Source organism: Microtus pennsylvanicus, chromosome 3, assembly GCF_037038515.1.
Source record: "Microtus pennsylvanicus isolate mMicPen1 chromosome 3, mMicPen1.hap1, whole genome shotgun sequence".
In the NCBI taxonomy this organism is placed as follows: domain Eukaryota; kingdom Metazoa; phylum Chordata; class Mammalia; order Rodentia; family Cricetidae; genus Microtus; species Microtus pennsylvanicus.
In genome coordinates this window covers 143,365,816-143,390,379 of record NC_134581.1, presented here as the reverse complement: position 1 = coordinate 143,390,379, position 24,564 = coordinate 143,365,816, and the positions used below count along the sequence as shown (strand labels likewise).

Below are 24,564 nucleotides of genomic sequence, written 5' to 3'. Positions count from 1 at the left end.
CTCTACATTCAGCTGCTCTGTGTGGCTGGACCCTTTTTAAAAATGTGTTCCTCTTTATCCCGTAGATGATGGAGTTTCTTCAGTTGATGAGCAAGTTTAAGGAAATGGGCTTTGAACTGAAAGACATTAAGGAAGTTTTGCTATTACACAACAACAACCAGGACAATGCTTTGGAAGACCTCATGGCCCGGGCTGGAGCCAGCTGAGACCAGGCCCTGCCATGGCCCTGCCACACCACCACCATCCCCCAGGAGGCCCTGCACAGCTCACTCATGGGCAAGAAGGGACATGCTTCCAGATTTTCTTTGGGGATTGGGCCAGATGTGGAGATGACATTTACTAGTCTCTGTGAGCCCAGGCCCGAGCTGGGGGAAAGTAGGAAACTTGGGTATACAAATGCCCTGCTGGCTCCTTCAATATTAAACATATCTGTATTTTGAGAAGTGTCCTTCCCACATTGGCCTGTCAGAAAGAACACTTGGATCTTTCTGGGGTCTCTTATTTCCTCAGCCAAAACCTGGCCTGGCTCCCAAGAGGAGTGGGAAGAAGAGGAGGGGCATACTGCTCTTTGGGGGCTAGATGCTTTTCTCTCTGCCACACCACAGGCAGATTGAACTTCAACCCGAGTCGAATACAAGCGAGAGGTTCTTCCAGGGGCCCACCTCCCCCAGCAGTCCTTAGTGTTAACACTGGTTCTGGAATGTCTCTGCGGTACAAAAGATGCACTTTTCCTCATGGGACAAAGTCTTCTGCTAGGCAGTCCCATGTGTCCCTGTCCAGACTGTTTCTTGTGGATTAGACACAGTCCTCTACTGCCCAGGGCATTGGAGCCCCTGTGCTAGGAAGCTGTTGGCAGTTTGAGTAACCATTGCCCCTTCTCAGCTCACTGAGAAAACAGGCCACGACTAGTCACTCAGCACTAACCCCAGTTCTTAAACAGCCTCCTCCAGCCCTGCTTTAGGACGACACAATGAGTAACACCTAGGCATAGAAACCACTCTTGGGTTTGTTTGTATTATGTTCTACACCATTAAAGATATAATACAGTCTTGAATCTAAAATAATTTGCTAACTATTTTGATTCTTCAGAGAACTACTAATAAAAACCTAAAAGGTTCGTTGTGCTGCCTTAACGTCTTTATTTCAGAAAACAGCTTGAGTTAGGATGGCTGTAGGTGGCATAGTCATTTCTGGCCCACATTTCAGTACACTCTCCCCACCCATACCTTTTGGACCATGTCTTCTCTGGTTTTTTGGTATACAAATAGAGACTCAAACAAAGATCTCTTTAAATCTGATCTAGTGCATTCTCTGGACCAAGGGCATATGTCTTCTTGCCAAAGTGGAGGAAGGGCAGACGGGACTTCAAGGTGCTCTTTAAAAAATAAAAAGTCCTGCTTGGGAGTACTTGGGAGGCAGAGACAGGTGAAGCTCTGTCCCTTTGCCTAGGATGCCACCATGCCTACAGCCACAGGCAGAGCTAAGGTGCTTCCACAGCTCTCAGTGGCACTGGTGTAGCTGACAGAACTAATCCCTAGAGTTTTTAGCTCTTTAGTAAAATCCCACATCCTTTTGGGGCTCTTGCTGGGCATGGTTTTTAGTGGCAATGAGAGGATGTGCTGTACAGTTACAAGCTAGGAACAGGCTACCCTCTGGTGGCTAGTTCAGGCACTGCCTGGGGCCCACTATAGAGCCTTTCAGCCCTTTTGAATGCCTTTTAAATAGAGCCAGATCTCACTGTAGCCCAGGTTGGTTTCAAGGTCCTCCTGCCTCACCCTCCCAGATGCTGAAATTACAAGTGAGCAATGCCATATCTGGTTTATCTTGGCCTTTTAGACATAACTCTTAAAACTTCCTTATGGGTTGTTAAATTCATGTGGTAGTGGCTTCTGGGCCTAGGCTGTGACACATGAATCTCAGGTGAACTCCAAAACTCTTGGAGGCTCTTTGTTTTCCTTGAGGTCCTTTCTGTTAAGGTGACAGAGGAGATGGTTCATTAATAAAGTGCTTAAGGTGAAAGCATGAGCACTGAGGTTGGATCTCTAGCACCCATGCAGGAGGCCTGAGCAGCTGGGGGTACTGGTGCACACCTTTAATCCCAGCACTTGGGGGGCAGAGGCAGGGGGATCCCTGTGAGCTGGTCCACATAGAGAGCTCCAAGACAGGAGGACCCATGGAACTTGGATAATTAGCTAAATCAACTGTGAAACAGAAGAGGATTGTGGGTATCTAATAACATCTGGCCTACACATAGTAATAACAGCAAGAATTCATTTAAAGAGCACAGTATGTTTGTTCCTGTATCAGAAGGTTTAGACTGTTGACTACACTCAGTGCCAAGACACCCATAGCAAAGGTCCTCAAGTGTGGCTGGCCCGGGTGTCCTGGAAGAGTCAAGCCTAGGCAGTGGATTTGCCTGAGACCCTCCAGCCTGTCCAATCACTCAGAGGATTGGGAGTGAGGAGGACTAGTAGGTACTGTCCACAGGCCGGCTGTTTTAGCAAAAAGTGAATGAGAAGAACGTGCCATCAGCAGCAGCATCCTCTAAGTCAAACCAGGGTTTCAGGGAGGGGCACTGTAAACATAAAGCCTACCCCAGCCCTTAAGTTGATACTCTTAAGGTATCAACAGTTGCCAGTTTATATTTTCCAGAACTACATCTCCACTCTGGTGGGGAGGAAGAAGCTCACCCAAGTGCCTGGCTGGCACCAATGCTGGCACATAAGTCAGGAATAAGGCTGTTGGCTCAGCATGTGGTCCTAACCTCTGACCTCTGATTTCCAGGTTACCAGTGAACACCCCGATTTCATCCTCAAACTTAGGGACATGTACAGTTAGACCAAATATGTTCCTACAGACGACACAGGTCAACAAAGAGATACTCTTGAGCCCCAAACAGAAGGGGACATGAAGGTCTTCAACCTGGTCCTTTTCTTACAGGGGGTCCTATAGTTGGAACTGAGGTAAGATGAGGTCAGTCCCTGAGTAGTGTGGCCATCCAAGGCCATGTATGGCTAGAATGAAGCTAGAGGTAGGACAGGGAGTGGCTGTCTGCAGGAAGGCCTTGGCAGAGCCTTTTCCAGCTCGAGAGCACGCAATGTCTACCCAGGGTGAGCCCTTCTAAGACCGCACAGTTCTCTTGGGAGCTGCAGCTGGCCTGTGGCAGGTGAGGTACAGCTGGAGCTGGCTTCTCAGACTCTGGATGCACTTAGACTTCAAAGCCATGAGTTCATCCAGCTGGGTCACAAAATCTTCAAAATCCTGAGAAGAAAAAAGACAGTGGAGGTGTTTAATCTTGACGACCCTTTATCTTTTCCAGTCTGTTTTTTTTGTGTAGTTTTTCTTTTAATGTGTATGAATGTTTTGTCTATATATCATGTATGTACTTGGTGATACCCGTGGAATTTAGAAGAGGACATCCGATCTCCTGGGACTGGAGTTTGAATGGTTGTGAGTCACACTGGGTGCTAGGACCTGGTCCTCTACAAGAGCAATGAGTGCTCTTAACTGCTGAGCCTTCTCTCCAGCCCCCTAGTCCATCTTCTTCTTTTTTTTTTTTTTTGGTTTTTTGAGACAGGGTTTCTCTGTGGTTTTGGAGCCTGTCCTGGAACTAGCTCTTGTAGACCAGGCTAGTCTCGAACTCACAGAGATCTGCCTGCCTCTGCCTCCCAAGTGCTGGGATTAAAGGCGTGCGCCACCTAGTCCATCTTCTTGAAGGAACATTTTAAAACCCAAGTCCCTCTTCTCAGGGGAAAACCTTAAAAGTTTCTATGGCTTTCGGTAGGGCCCCCTTCCCTGCATTGGAGACACTTTATAAATGGAGGCTGTATTCTGCAAAGGGGTGGTTATAAACAGGGTTTTGTGTCTGCAGGTTGTAAGCAGCAAGATAGTTACTGCTACAGTAATCACAGGGAGGCAACCCCAGCATACCCTTAGGAAGGCAGAATGGCTGGAAACCATCTTGCTTGGTAGTGAGCAGTGTAGCACCATCTCCCACCTCTACCCCGACCCTCTGAGGGCCACAAGACCTCAACAGTTAGTGCACAACAGCAGAACTTTGTCATGAATACCGCAGCAAACCTGACCCTCAAACAAACCACAAGCTACTTGTCAATAGCACGTGTGGCTATTCTACTTACATTAGAATCCATCTGGGTTATTAAGGTCTCCTCCTTGAAGTCCAGCTCAGCCATTTCATCCAGCTGTTTCTGGTGTGCACGGATGATCACCTGCCTAGGAACATGTGGAAGGAACTGACCTTTCTGGTTTCCCATACTCAGGGACAGCCTTTGGAAATTGAGTCTCATTTCCATACTAGGAGCCTCTGCCCAGTATAGTAAGGTCAGCTGGCCACTCCTTGCTTTCTCCTGTTATGTTCTCAGAACTAATCAAGGGATTAGGGAGTACCCATAAGATATAGGAAGTATCTTGTCCCTGCTTCCCCAGCTGCTTCTCAGGGGCTGCCTGTTTCCCATGGCTTCCCTGAAAGAGGCTATCAAGCTGTGACAGCTGGAGTATATGGTACAAAGTTTGCTCTTATTTCTACTTGGGGCGGGGTAGGTGAGGGGGAGTCCAGGACCAAAGCAGGTCAGGGCTAAAAGCTGAATATCTACCTTTGGTCAGACTCTGACGACTAATTAGAGAATACAACAGGAACAGCAACTCTGCCCACTGAAGAGGCAAGCAAACTGGAAAGGACATGGGATGTTGAGGGGCTTAAGAACAAAGTCCAACTTACTGTGCCTGCTCCAGCGTAAGTGGACAGAGGGTCCCTGAGGTCTTGAGAGAACAGCTGGGGACCACAGGAGAGTCTGATGCTAAGCACTTTGAGATTGGCCTGTGCTTGAGCCACAAGATGTCCTCGTAAGAGGGCTTGATGGAATCTGTGGAGGAAACAAGCTCCTGCCAGCTAAACCCTGCAGGATGTTTTCTGTCCTGGGCCCAGGGACCGCCAGCTACATCACTACTTGCTGTACATGAGGTGAGCAAGGGTGTAGAACAGGGTACTCCAGCATGTGTGATGGAGCAGGGCTTCCGAGGGAATGACAAGGAGCCCCCCAGTCCAGTCTCCTCAGCACTGTCACCGTACGGATCAAAACCCACGTGACTCTGGGCCACGCGCACAGGCCTTCTACTCTGGCAGGCCTCCCTATGGGGCAGTTTGTCAGGTGAGTGCTGACGGATGGGTGATGGGGAAAGAGCTGGAAGATCACCACTAGGCCGATTGTCAGGGGGAGATGAGGACAGCCACAGGAGCGCAGTTGCTGAAGATACTGGCAAGGCAGCCTCCTGATTGTAAGGGGGTACTGTGTGCTCCACTGCGGGCCCTCCTATGATCTCAGTCAGGAGACTATGCTCAGCTCTGTCCTGGGCAATCTGCTCCAAGGAAGAAGAGTCCTCCTGACTGGGTGTCTCCAAGAGGGACATAGTGAGAGGAGCCATGAGTCCAGAAGCATTCGCAGAGCCCATATATAACTGCTCTCTAGAGTCTTCTTGGGACAGAGCACTGCTGTCCACTGTTCCTGCTGCCTGAGTCACTCTGTTGTCACTGACAGCTCTTTCATCTGGGGATAGTGGCAAAGACAGCCCATTTTCTGGGGATGGCAAGCTGCTCTCAGCCTGCCCAGGAACCTCACTTCTGAAGGCCTCAGGTCTAATGTCAGAGGCTTGAGCTCCACCCATTTCTTGGTGATGCACAAAATCTATCTGTGAGGAGGGTGGCTTTTGGGCCAAGTTGTCCTTGGGGGAAGGTCCTGAGGAGGCAGAGTCTTCCTCCTTGCTCCAGTCCGAGCACACCTTACTTGGGCTGTGGCTCTGGCTGAGTGCTCCTCTTCTGTGGCTTATGATGGGGCCTCTGGAACACACCCAGCTGTCAGTTCCTCCCTCGTCACCATCCGTCTGGGAGCTGAAACGCAAACATTGCTGCCTTTCTGTCCCCTGCTCCTCAGGGCTGTGCACCTTGTTCTGATGAAGGAAGAAAGAGCTTCCGCTCTTCTCCAAGGTGCTCCTCTGCACGTGTGAGAAAGAATCCTCACTGAAATCACTGTCGTCCAGGTCCTCAGCCTGGGCTCCATCATGGCTCTCAGGATTAGACTGGAGGGGAGAAACGGTCTCATTTGAGAGCTGACCTTCGGAGGGCCTATGCTGACATAAAAGCCTTTCTAGTGGCTGGTATTTTAGCTTCTGCTTGAGGAGTGGTGGCTGCTGAAACTGCTGGTGGTAAAATCGCAAATGTTCCTCCCTTTCCTTCTGCTGGGGAAGGGGGTTTGTCCAAGCTTCAGGGGCAAGCCTGGCAGATGTGCCCACCTTGCTGTCCTGACTGGTTTCTAAGTGGTGGCGGTTGCCAGGAAGCTGAGCTCGGGACAGTAGCTGCTTCTGCACTGGCTGTACCGGCTGTACCTTCTTCCCTCTGGCAGGCATCCTGAGACACAGTACGCCTTCTCTGGGGCCCGAGGCCCTGCTTTCCCACACAATGGCAGTCTTGTTGCCAACTTGACTTTTCTCAGAGCACAACGCTGCTGACTCTTCTACTCCCTTTTTGATCAAATGGCCAGACCTCACAGTTCCTTTCCAAAGGCTAGACTTTGCGTCCCACTCTGGGACAGGACTCCCTAGGGAGCTATCCCTTTTACTGGGGGTTTTAGGTTCAGAGACAAAGGGGATATTGGGAGCATGGCTGGCCAAAGGGTGGGCTTTAACTCTTGTGGGGCTTGAGGCCACAATAACTGACTGCTGAAGTCCCAGTTTAACTTTTTTGGGGGAGCACTTGTCCCCTGGCAGGGCAACAGGGGAGCTCTGAATTCGTTTTGGAGAGGAGTTTGCAGATGCCCGACTTCGATTGGTAGCTGAAGTCCAGTACTTAACGCCTTTCTTTAGTTCCTTCACCCTGCAATATAACCAGTTAACGTTAACTATGTATTCCGTCTGTGAGTCCTTTCCTACAGATCTCAGAGAACTGAAACAACAAAGGGAAGCATGGCAAAGACAGTGGGTGAGCTCTTTCTTTAGGAGAGTTTTATGGAATACTCTCTTAACTAGGTATAGATGTGTTATGTTTGTTTATGTGATGGTCTGTGACATTTGTCTATGTACAGATGTGTTGCATTTGTTTCACCCTGCCTGCCTAAGGTACCTGATTGGCTTTAAAAAAGCTGAACGGCCAATAGCTAGGCAGGAGAGGGATAGGCAGGACTGGCAGACAAAGAGAATAAATACGAGGAGAAATCTAGGCTCAGGAGAGAAGAGAATGAAGGAGAAAGAGAGGGAGACACCCAGGGCCAGAAGTCAGGCAGCCGCCAGCCAGTCATCCTTGGAGACAGCAGGAAAGTAAGATATACAGAGAGAAAAAAGGTAAACAGTCCTGTGGCAAAATGTAGATGAAGAGAAACAGGTGAAGTTGTAAAGGCTAACAAGAAATGAGCCTAAACTGAGGCCGAGCATTTGTAACTAAGAAGTCTGTGTCATGATTTGGGAGCTGGTTGGTTGGTTGGACCAAAAGAAAAAGCCTGGTACAGGAGAGAATAAGAGGAAAAGGTACATTCCCCTTTAACATGTGTTCCCTACTGCACTTGAACTAGAGGAACAGTGCCTTCTGAGAAGATAAGCATGTCCCTACGTGAGGGACAAGCTAGGAATCAGAATCATGCTATGTTCATGCAGGGCCTACCATGGCTCCTGAACATAGGCCATAGGAACTCATGTCTACTCTTTAGCTGGAGTCCCAAAGACATCACAATGCTGGGCTTCTCTGAGAAGATGAATTCCCCTAAATCTGCTGGGCAGTTCAGAAAACAAAACCTCAGCCTGGTCTACAGAGCTAGTTCCAGGACAGGCTCCAAAGCCACAGAGAAACCCTGTCTCGAAAAATCAAAAAAAACAAAAAAAAAAAAAAAAAAAAAAAAAAAAACCTAAGCCGGGCGGTGGTGGCGCACGCCTTTAATCCCAGCATTCGAGAGGCAGAGGCAGGCGGATCTCTGTGAGTTCGAGGCCAGCCTGGTCTACAAGAGCTAGTTCCAGGACAGGAACCAAAAAGCTACGGAGAAACCCTGTCTCGAAAAATAAAAAAACAAAAAACAACAAAAAACAAACAAACAAAAAACCAAAACCTAAAGATCCGCAGATTGTGCTAGTTCCACTAAGGGAAAGATGACATGTATTCCCCGTATCTCCTAACTTAGTACTACTGACAATCTAACTGGGTAAAATTCTTTATTTTAGAATAAATAATAGCTCTGTGTATTGGAGATGTTTAGCAACATCTGTGGTTTTTACCCATTAGATGCCAGTAGCACCTCTCTCAGTGATGACAATCAACAATGTTCTTACTTCCAGGGGCTGGAGAGATAGCTCAGAGTTTAAGAGTACTTGCTGCTTTTGCAGAGGATCTTACAAGTTTGGTCCCCAAAGCCCACATGGTAGCTCACAACCCTCTGTAACTCCAGTTTTAGGTGATCTGATGCCTTCTGACTTCTGGTGGAACAGGAATACATGGAGTGCATATATATACATGCACACAGGCAAAACCTTTTTATAACATGTTCTTGCTTCTGTAAGAGACTAACTGTACATAGAGGTAGGAGGGATTCTGTCAGATACCAAAGTCCCTTCAGAGAGAAGCCTGCCAAGCAGTTAATGGGTGCTAGCTTTAAAACCAGTGAGATGGTTCAGTGGGCAAAGGCACTTGCTGCTAAGCCTGACAATCTGAGTTTGGCCTGAGACCCATATATGGTAGGGTACTGACTACCAGAAGTCGTCTTCTGACTTCCACATATCCCCACCCCCACACCTCCTGCAATTTTTCTTAAAGAGGTGCTACCTCTGCCACCAACTTTTAGTAATTCCTTGGGTAGTTCCTCCCCTTCTTTGGGCCTTTATCTTTATTGACAGGTCCAGATTGGTCCTTTCTGAATGTACATGTTCCTACAAACAGCGCTGAGGTCAGCAGAGAGAAAAGTTTACTTGAGCATACCACACTAGGTTAATATACCATTCCTAGTGGACACTGAGAAGCTATGAAGGCATCGATTCATGAATGGCACATGTGCCATCTTTCCCTTGTCACACCACAAAAGTAGGGTTCACTGATCGTATTTTTTAAAATGCTAGTATAGTAGCTTCAAGAAGACGGCTGTGGAGTTCAATGTCAGATCACTGTATGTTTGAGAGCCATGTGCACAAACACAAGTGACCCCCCCCCCCACAATCTGACATTTTTTTCTTTTTTGGTTTTTCAAGACAGGGTTTAACTGTATAGCCCTTGCTGTCCTCAGACTCACAGAGATCTGCCTGCTTCTGCATCCCAATTACAGGGACTGAAGGCATGTGCAACCATGTCTGGCACAACTTGACATCCTATAGCCAACTTACCGGTCAGCATAACGCAAGGTATTCAGTGTGTGTTCTGTGGCTATATGGCTTGGTGAGATGTTGGCGATCATGCAAGTTTTGGCATTGCCAATGAAAGAGTCCTTCAGGACCTGTCAAACCAAGAGACAGGCCAATGAATAATGGGCATATTGATTACTTATGTATGAAGATGCTGGCCATAGCTTTGTCTGTTCACAAAAGACATTTTACAAAAGAAATACATTAGATTGGGGAGATGGTTCAGTAGTTAAGAGCTCTGGCTGCTCTTGCAGAGGATCAGGATTCAATTCCCAGCAGCCATATGGTGGTTCACAACTATCTATAATATAACTTCAGTTCCAGGGGATCTGGTCTCTGTAGGCACACATATGGTGCACAGCATAAACATATATGGAGGCAGGACGTACACATGAATAAAAATAAATCTAAAAAAAGAAGGAATAAGAAATGCAAATAACCAATAAACAAAGCAAAAGGTACTTACTAGTAATCAGAGAAACACAAATAAACAACTAGAAAAACTAACATTTATGGTGCTGAGGAGACAGCTCAGTGGGTAAGAACCTGCATGAGGACACGAGTTCACATTCCCTCATGTAAAAAGCCAGGCATAGCTGTGAGCAGCTATAAACCCCAGAGCTGCTAAGCAGTGGGGACGGGAGGGTTGATGGAGCTGCAGTCCCAGAGCTGCTGAGCAGTGGGGATGGGAGGGTTGATGGAGCTGCTGGCTATCAGCCTTCCTCCAGGTCCAATGAAAGATCCTATCTCACAGGAAAAGGTGGAAAGAAAGTGACAGACATGGAGGTCTTCAGGCCTCTGACTGTACATGGGTGAAGATACATACAACTAACTCATGCTCATACACAGCCCTGCACACAAATGAATATAAAGGAAAATAGTTTAAAAAGGAAAACCCAGCATTTTAGTAGATAAGCTTAAGAAAGTCTGGTGAAAATGTGCCCAGGTTAAGGTCCAGAAGTGGGAACCTCCCTTACACACTCTGATAGTTAACTTTAATTGTCAACCTGATTAGATTTTAGGGTACCCATTATCTTCTACTATTTTTTTCCCTAAGTGGCAATAAGGTCTCCCTATGAACCCCTGGCTTGCCTAAAACTCACTACCAGGCTGGCCTTGAATTCGTAGAAATCTGTCTGCCTCTGTCTCCTGAGTGTTAGGATTAAAGATGTGTGCCACCATGCCTGGCTCTATTCTATACAAATTATTGACATTCTGATGTGGGAGTGTCATATATCAATCTGTTGATTTCATTGGTTAAGCAATAAAGAAACTGCTTGGCCCTCATAGGTTAAAACATAGGTGGGAGGAGTAAACAGAACAGAAGGCTGGGAGAAAGAAGCCGAGTCAGAGAGTCGCCATGATTCTCCCACTCCAGACAGACGCAGGTTAAGATCATTCCTGGTAAGCCAGCTCGTGGGCTACACAGATTAATAGAAATGGGTTAGATCGATATGTAAGAGCTAGCCAATAAGAAACTGAAACTAATGGGTCAGGCAGCGTTTAAAAGAATACGGTTTCCGTGTAATTATTTCGGGGCATAAGCTAGAGCTAGCCATGTGGGCGGCCGGGTACCGGGGATGCAGCCCCGCCACTCTTATTTCAACAACATTCTTTTTTAAAAGTAGAAGCATGTTTTTGGGAGATAAAAACTTATTTAAAAACAAAAAGTTAAATGTCAGAGTCAGGAATGGTATCCTGAGTTTCTGGTTAAATTGTGTTTGAGCAGAAACACTCAGGGTTGGAAAGATAGCTCAGTGGTTAGGAGTGCTTTGTGCTCTTCCAAGGGTCTCAGTCTCAGCACCTATATTAGGTATATATAACTCTCTGTGATGCAGTGCCTTCTTCTAGACTCTGCAGGCACCTAAACTCAATCCGCTACATTCCCATATGTACACACACATACACATAATGAAAGAGAGAAGTCACATTCAGTGCAGAGAGCACTAGTTCTGACTACTGAGAGTTCTCATCCAAGACCTTCCTCCTGCCCTCTCAACACACAATCTATTTTCCACTGTGTATAGGACCTAAGGTTGAAAGGAGCTCAAGACAACATAACGACTTTCACATCAATTTCTTCCTAGGCAAATCCTTCCCCATGCTGCTCCTCTGCAGCTCAGAGACCTGGTGCCTTTCAGTCATTTTCATGACAACAGAAAGCAAAAGGTTCCTTTATATGTATTACTCAGAATACACATGACTGGGTCTGGTAGTGTGGGCCTGTAATCCTGCTCAGAAGACTGAGGCAGGAGGATACCAAGTTCAAGACTCAGTAACACTACTAAATAATAAATATACATACTTTCCCCAGTATTGAGAATTAAACCTAGGATCTGGGGCATATCAGGCAAGTGCTACCACTGAGCTACACCCCCACCCCCGGCAGGCATAGTCCCCATTGTTTTGTTGGTCAGGGGGTGGACAGACAGGATCTCATTATGTTGCCCAGACTGATCTCACTGGGCTCAAGCAATCCTCCTGCCTCAGCATCTTGAGTAGCTTCAGGAAGATACCACCACCCCTGCAGTAAGGTTCTTCACACTGGAAGAACATTGAAAGGTGGTATCCTGGTTAGCTTTGTCAACCTTATATAGCCGAGTCATCAGAAAAGGAGAGACAGGGTTTCTCTTCGTTAACTGCTCTGTCTGTCTTGGAACTCGCTCTGTAGATCAGGCTGGCCTTGAACTCACAGAGATCCACCTGCCTCTGCTTCCCGAGTGTTGGGATTAGAGGTGTGCACCACCACCACCAGGCCAGAAGGGAGTCTTAATTAAGGGATTTCTCAGATCAGATCTGCCTGTGGGTAGGTGACTTGTTAACTGAGGTAGGAGGCCCCAGGTACATGAACTGCACCATTGGGCAGGTGGTCCTGGGTTTATGGAAAACTCACCTAAACACAGGTCTGGGAGCAGGCCAGTAAGTGACGATGCTCCATGGTTTCTGGGTCCCTGCAGTGACTCTCCTCAATGGAGAACTGAACCGGACAGAGTATTTTTATCGCAGAACAGAATGAAAGTACAGCAGGCGGTAAGAAGAGCCTGGGCACCTTCTTAGCACTACAGCTGTCCTGGTGCTGCATATACCATGAGGACACTGAGAGCTCCTGGAAGGAAAATGACACCTAAATTCTGTCTCCCCAGTGTGTTTAGCATCACGTCTTACTAGTAGTGGATACTTGACTAAATTAACAAAGTAATGGAGGAAGGAACAATGAGTGAACCAGAATAAACTCAAGGCTTTTGTTTAACGTTACCTGGGTCAATTTGCTTTGCCTAAAAGGCGTATGGGTGTGTTCCTGGTCCAGTGCTCGAATACATTCTTTCAGCTGTAAAGTGGGAGAATAAACAACATATCAATATATCAATATGACCAAAAAAAAATGTGAGGGACAGTCAAACACTGCATCCTTAAGAAGCTTCTTTCTCTTTTAAAGTTTATTTTTATTTTATATATATGAGTGTTTTGGCTATATGTATTTCGGTGTATCGTGTGTGTCGAGTGCCCACACAGGCCAGAAAAAGGCATCGAATCCCCTGGGACTGGAGTTTCAGACAGCTGTGACCCACCATGTGGGTGCTCGGAATTGAACACTAATCCTCTGGAAGAGCAGCCAGTGCTCTTAACCTTGAGTCATCTCTCCAGGCTGGGAAGCTTAGTTTTCTTAAATAAAAGCAGTCAGCAGTTAAGTGCTGGCTGCTTGCTGATCAGCAGTGGTGTACACCTTTAATCCCAGCTCTCGGGAGCAGAGGAAGGTGGATCTCTGTGAGTTTGAGGCCAGGCTGGTCTTCAAGTTCCAGGACAGGCAGGGCTACATAGAGAAACCCTGTCCCGAAAAACCAGAGTGCTGGCTGCTCTTCCAGAGGACAGAGTTTGGTACCTAGTATCCACATGGGGCAGCTCACAACCACTCGTTAGCTCCATCCAGCTCAAGGGTATCTAACACCCTCTCCTGTCCTCTTCAGACACCCAAACATTGTGGCACACATCACACACACATATAAATAAAACAATAAAAGAAATCTTGCCGGGCAGGGGTGGTGCATGCCTTTAATCGCAGCATTTGGGAGGCAGAGACAGGTGAATCTCTGTGAGTTCGAGGCCAGCCTGGTCTTATAGAGTGAGTTCTAGGACAGCCTCCAAAGATACAAAGAGAAACCCTGTCACAAGCAAACAGGCAAACAAACCACACTCAGGAAATTCCTAAAAGAAAGTCAAATGTCCTGTTGTTTCCTGTTCAACAAGTAAAACCAAGCAACAATGGGAAAACACCATCCTGTGCTGTCTTGCTAAGGACCCTACATTCAGAGGCTGATTCTAGATTAGCTGAGTCCATGGTGAAATTGATAAACCTAGGAGACCAGCCTGGGTCCAAAGTCCAGGCTTATGTGAGGTAAACCTGGCTGACCTATTGTTTCCCTCTTCACAATAACTGACGTGCTCAGGGAGAGAACACACCGAAGCTTCTTGTCCCTCTCTCTCATACATGTACACCTATAGGAATAAATTCAAGTGCAAATTTGGATATAAACTGATGGGAAAGAGAAATTGAGCAGCAGAGACGGAATGGTACTGTCCTGTTTGGTTTTTGTCAATCTGACACAAGCTAGACTCTAGCTCTAACTGTTAGAGCTATCCGGGAAGAGGAATCTCAACTGAGAAAATGCCTCCAACAGACTCGCCTAACAACAAATCAGTAGGGCATTTTCTTCATTAATGAGTGATGTGGGAGGGCTCAGAGCACTGTGGGTAATCCCACCTCTAGGCAGGTAGTCCTGGGTTGTGTAAGAAAGTAGTTTGAGCAAGCCAGTAAACAGTGTACCTCCATGGTCTCTACTTCAGTTCTTGCCTCCAGGTTCCTGCCTGAGGAGCTCCTGTCTTGGTTTCCCCTGAAGATGGACTATAACCTGTAGGCCAAATAAATACACCTCTCCAAATTGCTTTTGGTCATGGTGTTTCTATCAGAGCAGTAGAAACCCAAGTACTGGGCAATTGCTTCACACTACCATCTCCTTTATTTTTCTTTTAATACTATTATTATCCGTGTGTGTGCACACATGTCATGGTGCACAACACAGAGGACAGCTCAAAGGAGTTTGCTATTTTTCTACCATGTGGGTCCCAGAGATCAGACCCCAGATGTCGGGCTAAGCAGCAAGCACTTTTAACTGCACAGCCACCTTCCTGGCCCTGGTAGTTTTTCAACTATTGAAACTGAGTGACAAGCAACTGAAAGATATACTACTTTTTACGCTTGCATCCTTCAAGTATACTTTAAATTTTAGGGAGCAAGAAAAAGCTTTCTCAGCCATTTAGCAACTGTAGAAACATTTCTCTGTCTAACTGGTAGGGAATGAGGAAAAGAGGCAAGGGCAGACAGAAGAACAGCCCAGCACTGTGGAGAGGCTGCCCTGCACTTGCAGCCCCGCTCAGGACGCCCACTGTCAGGGGACAGCCTGTGTGTTGCCCTTCTGATTCTACCAGACTCATCAACTGGCTTCATATTAGGGTAAAATCTCTTTGGAAAAAAAAAAGGATTTTTACATTCCAAACAAACAACTCACAGCCAGAAGACTCTGGTTTATTTCCGCGCCTTCCATCTTTGTCTGTCTGTCTGAGTCCCTGGCATCTGCTGCTCTCTCACTGCCAGCCAGATCAATGAAAGAGATCCTAGGAAAAAAGACACAGCAGGAACGACTTCTTTGGGATTTTGGTTTATTTCCATATTAGTGACATTTTGTGACCTCAGGAAGAAAAGGAGCATGGCTTATCCTCAGGAAATAAAGGGCCTTATTGTTAGTCTTCCAAAAACATCACAAGATTCTGATGTGTCAGCTGGAGCCAGCACTGCTCACTAAAACACTTTCATTGGCTCTGCTGGTTATGAGGAAGTATGACTGAAATTATTAAAGCATTTCCCCACAAGGGTAAGTGACCATAATGCAAATCAGTTAGGTGACTACTTAGATAATTAAATAGAAAGTTTTATTGGCTATTTTCTAACAAGAAAGGATGAAAAAGAAGAGAATGACTCATTACTCAGAGGTGAGACAGGCTCATCCATCAGCGTGGCAGAGTTTGCTAAGACAGCACCAGAAAAGCAATGAATGTATCCAATTGTCTTACATCTTCTTCGAAGAAGAATGGATTCCCCCACCCTCATTTATGGTCTGCAAGCTCTCCGAGGTGCATTCCTTGCTCTTTCTCTGCTGATACTGTGTTTCACGTTAGAAGTAATCGATGTCCCTTTTAATAACTTCGGGTTGACCAACAATAGGTCATTACTTCATGGTTAATCAACTGATGGCGCTTTATACAATGATTTATTTCAGGGTTAACAACACTTACTCTATATCCATGCAATGAAGATCCAAAGTGGCAGCATGTCCCATTTTGAGCATGTATATTTCAAAGTTACATATGGAAAGGCAGACAATGCAATGCTCAGTGTAGTTCCAGCTCACCTGCCAAATGTCCTCTTGGCTGAATCTTTGATCTGAATTTGGATGATAGCGTGGGATCGAGAGGAATCTGCATTGACACCAGTGGCCCCAGTGCTGCGCTCCTTGCTGCCCTTTAAGATCACCTAAAAATAAAATGCACAGGATGGCTTTCCTCTGGGAGAAAACAAGGTCCTCTGGCTCTGGAAAGTCGGCTAAGTAAGCAGCAGAGACCAGGCATGTAATTTTGTTAGCACACTGCAGTGTTCGGTGTCCAGGTGGAAGTGTGCCCAGACACTAAATCATACAGAGTAAGTACCAACAACAGTGAGAACAATGTGGAATACTAATCTTGTGGGAGAACATCAATGGCTCAAGAGCTAATTTACTTCTTAATCTTATGCACTCTTTTTAATATCTTTGATGGATCTAGCCTAACCAAGATCCCCAGGGCAAAAACTTGGCTCCAGAGCAAGGTCTTAGAGCCTTTCATCTATCTTAGTGACTGGAGTAAAGGACAGAAATACATCACAGAATGACTGATCACATCCACCTGCTCTACCAGGATGCAGGGATGGAGGAAGCCAAACCTGATGTTCAGGAACAGGGAAATGAGTTATTTCATGTGTCTGTAACTCCCCTTGACACCAGCACCCTCTGACCTCTGCCTGGAAGTCAAGACTAACTGGGATCTTTTGGTCACAAAGGAGTGGAGGAAGGGAGAAGTCTCAGGCTTCCAGCCTCCAAGCAATGAAAATATAATCATATATATGAACATGTTACCCTGATTTAAAAAAAATTCAGACAGGGTCTCACAATGTAGCTGATGGCTTCCAACTAGGCATATTCCTTACTCTGCCTCCCAAGTACTGAGGCACAAGCTCTGTCACCATGATTTTGGACAGAGAGAGAAGTACTGATTACAAAGAATAAAAAAATATTAATCATTATTTGAAAGAGTCCTCATAATAGTTTAATGTGACTTAAGAATAATTACTATGCCAAATTTACTGTTGAGAAACAAATTCAAAGGTGGCTTCTTATAGTCAAATAACTGTCATGTGGTGGAGCCAAAGCCCACATTCGGAATATCTGACTCCAACGTCTGTGTGGTTTCTACCAGTCCCCACACTGTGAGCACTTCAGATAAACTTGTTTATTTCACAGTGAATTAAGAGTAAGAAAGTCCTAGCTCATTTCCTTCCCCAGTCTCTCAGAATTTTAATTTATATCATGTTGAACATAGTCAGGTTTTCTACATTAAGAGTCCAAATATTGACAGAATCAAACTCAACAAGCTTCAAAATATCAAGTAGGGGCAGGGGCTTTAATTTTCTTTCTTTCTTTTTCTTTTGAGCCTGTCCTGGAACTAGCTCTTGTATACCAAGCTGGCCTTGAACTTACAAAGATCTGCCTGCCTCTGCCTCCCGAGTGCTGGGATTAAAGGTGTGTGCACCTTTTTAAAAAAAAACTAATTAAAAATAATTTCTGGGTTGGGAATACAGTTAAGCTGGTAAGGTTGGTAGAGTGCTTGTGCTAAGCCTTGGTTTTGAATCCAACACTGCACACCTCACAGTCCTAGCCCTTAGAAGGCAAAGGTAAGAGGATCAGGAAGTCTAAGGCCATCCTAAGCTTGGCAGAAACCAATCTGATACACTTAAGGTCCTGTTTCAAAAAACAAAAAGAATTTCTCACTCTTAATCTCAGCACTCGGGAGGCAGAGGCAGGCAGACTTCTGAGAGTTCAAGGCCAGCCTGGTCTACATAATGAGGCTCTACCTTAAAAAAAAAAAGAAAGAAAAATGAAAAGAAAAAAAAGGAGTCTGTGGAGACGATTTAGACTGAAGCCCTAGAATGCTGTAAGTGGAGTCTTTACAGCATGACTGTGGTGGGAATTCAGAGGAGCGGAACACTGACAGGAATGCAGGCAGTAAAGACTGTCGTCTCACAAGCACACCACTGGAAGAAGACTAGAAGTCATTTATTTTGGCAAAGAATTTGTCTATATTTTGTTCATGTCCAGAAACTTTGCAGAAGCTGAATTTAAAGGTGATTGACTAATTTGACTTGAAGGTTCAAGAAAGCATAGTGTCCAAGCTGTAGAAGTTACCACTGTTTTCAGCTAGATTTATAGTAACGATCAGAATCAAAGAGCAGGGGATTTTAAAAACATATAATCTGACTAGAAAAGGAGTGAGCTGAAAACTGTGAACAAGGAGGATGGGTTATTAAACAGAGTAGTGCCATTAAAAAGCACCAAGCGCTGGGCGGTGGTAGAGCACACAAGACCATGACCAGGATATGGTAAGCTCACGTAGTAACTTTACAAAGACAGAAAGAACTAACATCTATATATATAAATTTCCAAAACTAATGGTTGCCTTCAGAATTTCATGGGAAATATAGCTTTATAAATTGTTACAGATGCCATAGGCTCCTCAGTCCACATCAAAAAAGAAAAGAAGGGGGAGTGGGAATGGGAAGAAGAGCCACAGTGCCCCACTTTGTCTGGCCACAAGACTTTAACTACTGGGGCTGGAGAAATGGCTCAGTGGTTAAGAGCATTGCCTCCTCTTCCAAAGGTCCTGAGTTCAATTCCCGGCAACCACATGGTGGCTCACAACCATCTGGAATGAGGTCTGGTGCCCTCTTCTGGCCTGCAGACATACACACAGATAGAATATTGTATACATAATAAATAAATAAATATTTAAAAAAAAAGACTTTAACCACCAAGCCTTCCTACACAAAGGTCAAAGCACAGCAAACACCTGATGTGCATGCCATCCTTGTCTGAGAAGCAGTGATACTGTTCAGTCTCTACCGTCCACACCCAAGTGAGAGTCACCTAAGGATGCATCTTCTTGTAGGGATTTTTTTACAGACAAGGCAATGATAAAAACATGAGCAGGGGCCGGGCGATGGTGGCGCACGCCTTTAATCCCAGCACTCGGGAGGCAGAGGCAGGTGGATCTCAATGAGTTCGAGACCAGCCTGGTCTACAGAGCTAGTTCCAGGACAGGCTCCAAAGCCACAGAGAAACCCTGTCTCGAAAAACCAAAAAAAAAACAAACCAAAAAAAAAAAACAACATGAGCAGGTATCACAACTCTTGAGAATAAAAACCTGTGATTATATAAGTAGCTATTGGGCTATAGAGATGGCTCAGTGGCTAAGAATGTTTGCTGCTCTTGAAGAGAATCGAGTTTGGTTCCCAGCTTCTATCCAGAGAGGGGCGGGGAGCTCCCATTCTCCATAACTGTATTTCCAGGGTACTGATGCTTTCTGGCCTCTTCCATCTGCACTCACATGGCATACATTCACACAAACACAAACATAAATAAAAATTATTTTTAAAAAAATTTTATTTTTATTTTGTGTGCATTGGTGTTTTGCCTGCATGTATGTCTGTGTGAGGTGTCAGAACCTCTGGAACTGGAGTTATAGACAGGTGTGAGCTGCCATCTGGGTGCTGGGAATTGAACCCAGGTCCTCTGAAAGAGCAATCAGTGCTCTTAACCACTAAGTCATCTCTCCATCCACAAAAATAAATCTTAAAAAATATAAAAAGCTATCAGAATGATGTAAGTCAGGGATCTCTGACTGGCTGACTGGCAGATGAAAGCACGCACTCCTCTCGCACAGCACCCGGTCTCAGTCTCCATTGCATACACATGCAGGTAAAACATAAAGTAAATTAAAGTCTCAGTCCCCATTGCATACACATGCAGGTAAAACATAAAGTAAAGTCTTTTTTCTTAAGTTTTTTTTCTCCTTTTTCAAGACAGGGTTTCTCTGTAGTTTTGGAGCCTGTCCTGGCACTAGCTCCGTAGACCATGCTGGCCTTGAACTCACAGAGATCGGCCTGCCTCTGTCACCTGAATGCTGGGATTAGAGGCGTGTGCCACCACTGCTGGAAGAGCAGTCTTAACCTGTAAATCACCTCTCCAGCTTCCCTAAACAGTCTTTTAAAGAATAATAATAAAAAAATCTTGAGTCCAAATATGGGCAATATGTCAAGGCAGTTAGTTCTTCATAAGGGCAGAGTGGTCCTGGTGTCTGCACTGCTGAGGTCAGCTAGCCAGAAAGACCTGGAAGGACAAATTTCTGAAAGAAAGGAGAATCCTGTTTGAAAAACGAAGCTGCCAGTTGTGCAGGCAGTATCAGGTAGCCGTGCTGGAGTGAGTGTGAGGGTTATTTGAGGGTACCACTTAAAGATGACACTTTAACAAACACATGGGTGATACCTGAGTTGGGTATGAACACCGACATCTGAGAGAGTATAGGTGTAACATTCAAGTAGGCAAGTGCTGTGGTTTCAAGTTAATAAATGTTTATGAGAGTAACTGTGTCAGGTATCCATAATTTATGTTAACTTTCCACCTGGATCTCTAATATCTTTCTGATTGTAGTTTTATAGACTAGGGGGATCAATGGCAATAAAACAATAATAAGCCAACAAACAAAAACCAAGTTAACAAACAAAAACCTTCATGCTTTTTTGAGGAACAATACTTTAGGATAAGACAATGCCGCTGGGTGGTGGTGGCGCACGCCTGTAATCCTAGCACTTCAGAGGCAGAGGCAGGTGGATCTCTGTGAGTTTGAGGTCAGCTTGGTCTACTGAGTGAGTTCTGGGACAGCCAAAGGTTCAGAGAGAAACCCTGTCTTGAAACAGACAAACAAAAGAAATATATTTGTACAGAAATCAATAAATCTGAACAAGAAAAAACAATAATCGATTAATATTGTATATCACAGAGACAGTGTATGTGCTAAGGATAGTAAAAGGGCTCTTACTTTCTACCATTTTATATATTTCTGCAATGTTTAGATTTAACAGTGAACAAATATTATGTTTAGGCTGGAGAGATGGCTCAGTGGTTAAGAGCACTGGCTGCTTTTCCAGAGGTCCTGAGTTTAATTCCCAGCAACCACATGGTGGCTCAAAACCACCTGTAATGAGATCTGGTGCCCTCTTCTGGCGTGAAGGTGACCATTCAGGCAAAACACTGTATATATAATAAATAAATCTTAAGAAAAATATTATGTTTATTATAGCAAATGGACAACTTTTAATAAAGAAGCAGACTTTCAAAATTCATTTGGAAGGATACACAAAAACTAATAAAATTAGTTGGTTTGGGAAAAGGGAATGAAAAAGGTATTTTCCAATTCTTTGGATTTTGAGAGCATGTGAAAGTATTCCTTATTAAAATTTTATTCAGAGCCGGGCGATGGTGGCGCACACCTTTAATCCCAGCACTCGGGAGGCGGAGGCAGGCGGATCTCTGTGAGTTCGAGACCAGCCTGGTCTACAGAGCTAGTTCCAGGACAGGCTCCAAAGCCACAGAGAAACCCTGTCTCGAAAAACCAATAAATAAATAAATAAATAAAAATAAAATAAAATTTTATCCAAAATAAGAACACTTGCCTCTAGCAGCTTTCTCCTAAGCCCACTGAAACATAAAATATAATCACAGTCTTTGAGAATGGTCCAAGAGCATCTCTGCCACGCATTCATTTCTGCAACATGCCCTGCCTCCTACACTCAAGGGCACTATGGAGAAACAAGCTGTCTTCAAAAGGTGGCTCACATTTTACAAAGGTGTGTGGCATCACTGTCCTCAGCATTTATCTGAGCCATCATACTTGCTAGGAAGCAAACTGAAGTGTTTACCCTGGGTTGAGGCTGCTGTGGGTGTAAGGAGAAGGATGAATTACCTGTAGGAGGAGCTCCACACTGTCCACTTGCAGCTCTCGAAGGCCAGCTATCTGCACCACATGCTTGCTATCTTCTCTTGCGAAGAGCCTGCAGATGAAAAGCTGTGGTTGGTATGACAGATACTGGGTTGTATCTTGCTTTCCCAAAACATTCTAGGAGTCTTTACATAGTGGTTTTGTCATTAGGATGGGATGTATCTGCTTCCCCTCCCCAGCCCTACCTTCCTAACGTCAGCTTCAGACTACCGTGGTGCTCCTTCCTTGTTGTAAACAAATCAGTATCTTTGATTAAAATCAAAAGAATGAGCATAAAATCCATACATATTCCAAACCAAGAACAACACAGTCCTGGCTAGTAACCAGTGCAAAGGAGGATTCAGGATCTTTGCTGTCTAATCAACTACAGCTCTAGCCTCTAACTGTTAGCTGCTTTCCTTTTCTCTCTTGTGGAGAGAAAACATGTGGTCCCGGGAGCAGCAGCAGCCATTCTGTATCGACAAAGAACTAGCTCCACAATGAAGGTAACAAATGGAGGGGAGGTAGGGCAGAAAGATGCAAAGCAACCATGTCATTATCCCTGAGCAATGGAGCAGAATATTCCTGAAGCCTTCCTAGCCTTCCAACTTATCTGAGCCAATGATTTCCCTAAATACAGTAGGGTGGGGTTTTTTTAAATATTTTTTTTAAATATTTATTTATTTATTATGTATACAATGTGTGTATGCCTGAAGGCCAGAAGAGGGCACCAGACCTCATTACAGATGGTTGTGAGCCACCATGTGGTTGCTGGGAATTGAACTCAGGACCTCTGGAAGAGCAGGCAATGCTCTTAACCGCTGAGCCATCTCTCCAGCCCCCTAGGGTGGGGTTTTTAAAAAATTTGTAACAGAAGGAGTCCTGATGCATATTTTTGTTTTGTTTGAGACAGGGCCTCACTATGAAATTCAAGCTGGCCTCCAACTTGTGAAAGGATAGAATGTATAGGGTGGTCATTTAGATAATTCATTAAAGAATTACATTCTGACAAAGCTGGATATTCTTTCTCTTCATAAGAACACACACACAAACACACACGCACACGATTATATGCACAACAGTGACTTTTACTTAAAAGAAGTAGGCATTATGACAGAGCTTTGGGGGACCAGGAGATGAGGCAAAGTCTCACTGTGTAGTTCAGGCTGGCTTTGAAACTGTGATCCTCTTATCTTGTCTGCTGAGCGCTGGCATTACAGGTCTGTGCTACCTTGCCTGGGTAAATTTTTTCTTTCTTTTTATACTGAGGATTGAATTCAGGGCCTTACACATGTCAGGTTAAGTGTTCTACCACCCAGCTATAGCCTCAGCTTGGAAAGGGCTTTTAAGGAGGGTTCTTGGGGTTGAAAGAAAAGCCTTAATTGAGCTAAATGGAGGTTTAAACACCATTACAAAGATGGGGACTGAGGACAGTAACTCTCACCCAAAAAATTCACTGAGTAGCACTGCCTCAGTTTGACAGCGGTGTTTCAGAGATGGACCCCGAACACTGTATTTTCTCTCAACTGTGACACACGGGCATACCTACTTGTTGGGATGGTAACAGTGCACCTGCTGGCTTCTTCAGTCATGCCACTCAATACCCTAGTGTCCTCCCTGCTGGAGCCTTTCCTATCAGTAAAACCCACAGTCTCCTAACTGCACAGGAACTGTCTGACACCCCACTCCACTGCTTGCCTACAGCACACGAACTTGAATGTCACACTGGACTCCACAAGCTTGTACACCTTTGCTGTGGTGCTGGTCCAGAACTCCTAGCCTTCCGCCACACTTAACTTTCCACTCGAGTATCGGGTGTAGTTCACTCTGGTGACAATCCTTTACCTCCTGACCTCCCTCTCACCTTCCTATGCTCCAGCTTCACAACTCTGTTGCTTACTGTTCAGTTTAAGTCACATGTTCCCACCCTAACAAAACTTTATTCTAGAAACGCATGTAATAGGCATACTGATACACTTCTAGATTACTTTTATAAAAGCAATAAGCTGAAGGCTGATAACAAATAAAAGTTGAAGGTAGCCAGGCGGTGATGGCGCATGCCTTTAATCCCAGCATTGGGAGGCAGAGGCAGGAGGATCTCTGCAAGCCTGGTCTATGAATTGACTTCCAGGACAGCTAGAGCTGTTACACAGAGAAACCCTGTCTCAAAAACCAAAAAAACCACAAATAGCTGAAGGTAGGACAGTGGGCCAGCTCCACCACCAAACCTGACAATCTGAGTTCCATCCCTTAGACCAGAGACCCTTTAGGGGGAGTGCTGAATCACTCTTTCACAGGGTTCACCTAAGACCATCGGAAAACAGATCTTTTCATTACAGTTCATAACAATAGCAAAATTACAGTTATGAAGTAGCAACAAAAATAATGTTATGGTTGGGGGTCACCTCATATTAAAGGATTGCCACATCAGGAAGGTTGAGAGGCACTGCCTTAGACCCACACAAAAATAGAGACAGAAGAGAAATGACTCCTGAAGTTATTCTTTGACCTCCACATCCCCATCATGTCACATGCACACTTACATACATATACATATGCCCACAAAATAAAGAAATTAAAACATAATTTAAGAGCACTGGCTACTCTTCCGGAGGACTCAGGCTGGTTTCCAGTACTCACATGGAAACTAACTGTCTGTAACTGCAGTTTCAGGAATTCTGATGCCCTCTTCCAGCCTCCATAGGCACCAAACATGTATGTAGTACAAAGGCATATAGGTAGGCTAAATACCCACATAAATAAAATAAAAATAAAGCTAAAAAAAAGTTGAATGTGAAGAAAAAAGGCATTTTTTGACAATTTCAGAAAACTGTATTAAATTAACTCTAGCATTTAAAGGGAAATATTTAAATAAATGTTGGTTTCCTGACATTCTGAAATTATCACCTTTTTCACAGGAAAAAGGGGAGGAGTCTTGATGTGTACTAAGATATTATTCTTTTAGAAACATTAATGGAAGCTGAAGCTGTAGCCCAGGGGCAG

General features: G+C 45.0%; 2 protein-coding genes across 3 annotated transcripts in view; one reads left to right on the top strand and one right to left on the bottom strand.

Annotated features, from left to right (window-relative positions):
• The window catches only part of Ubap1 (ubiquitin associated protein 1), a 29,817-nt gene extending 28,700 nt beyond the window's left edge, over window positions 1–1,117 (top strand). For both annotated transcript variants that reach the window (XM_075967484.1, XM_075967483.1), the window contains one exon: window positions 66–1,117. In XM_075967484.1, coding sequence (XP_075823599.1) covers window positions 66–206 — 141 coding nt within the window. In that variant the 3' untranslated portion in view covers window positions 207–1,117. The remainder of the gene's footprint in view (window positions 1–65) is intronic.
• Kif24 (kinesin family member 24) overlaps window positions 1,118–24,564 on the bottom strand; it is a 56,424-nt gene continuing 32,977 nt past the window's right edge. The window contains exons 6-13 of the mRNA XM_075967482.1: window positions 21,547–21,634; window positions 15,849–15,970; window positions 14,949–15,054; window positions 12,641–12,712; window positions 9,367–9,476; window positions 4,739–6,886; window positions 4,140–4,233; window positions 1,118–3,261 (exon numbers count right to left, since the gene is read on the bottom strand). Coding sequence (XP_075823597.1) covers window positions 3,121–3,261; window positions 4,140–4,233; window positions 4,739–6,886; window positions 9,367–9,476; window positions 12,641–12,712; window positions 14,949–15,054; window positions 15,849–15,970; window positions 21,547–21,634 — 2,881 coding nt within the window. The 3' untranslated portion in view covers window positions 1,118–3,120. The remainder of the gene's footprint in view (window positions 3,262–4,139; window positions 4,234–4,738; window positions 6,887–9,366; window positions 9,477–12,640; window positions 12,713–14,948; window positions 15,055–15,848; window positions 15,971–21,546; window positions 21,635–24,564) is intronic.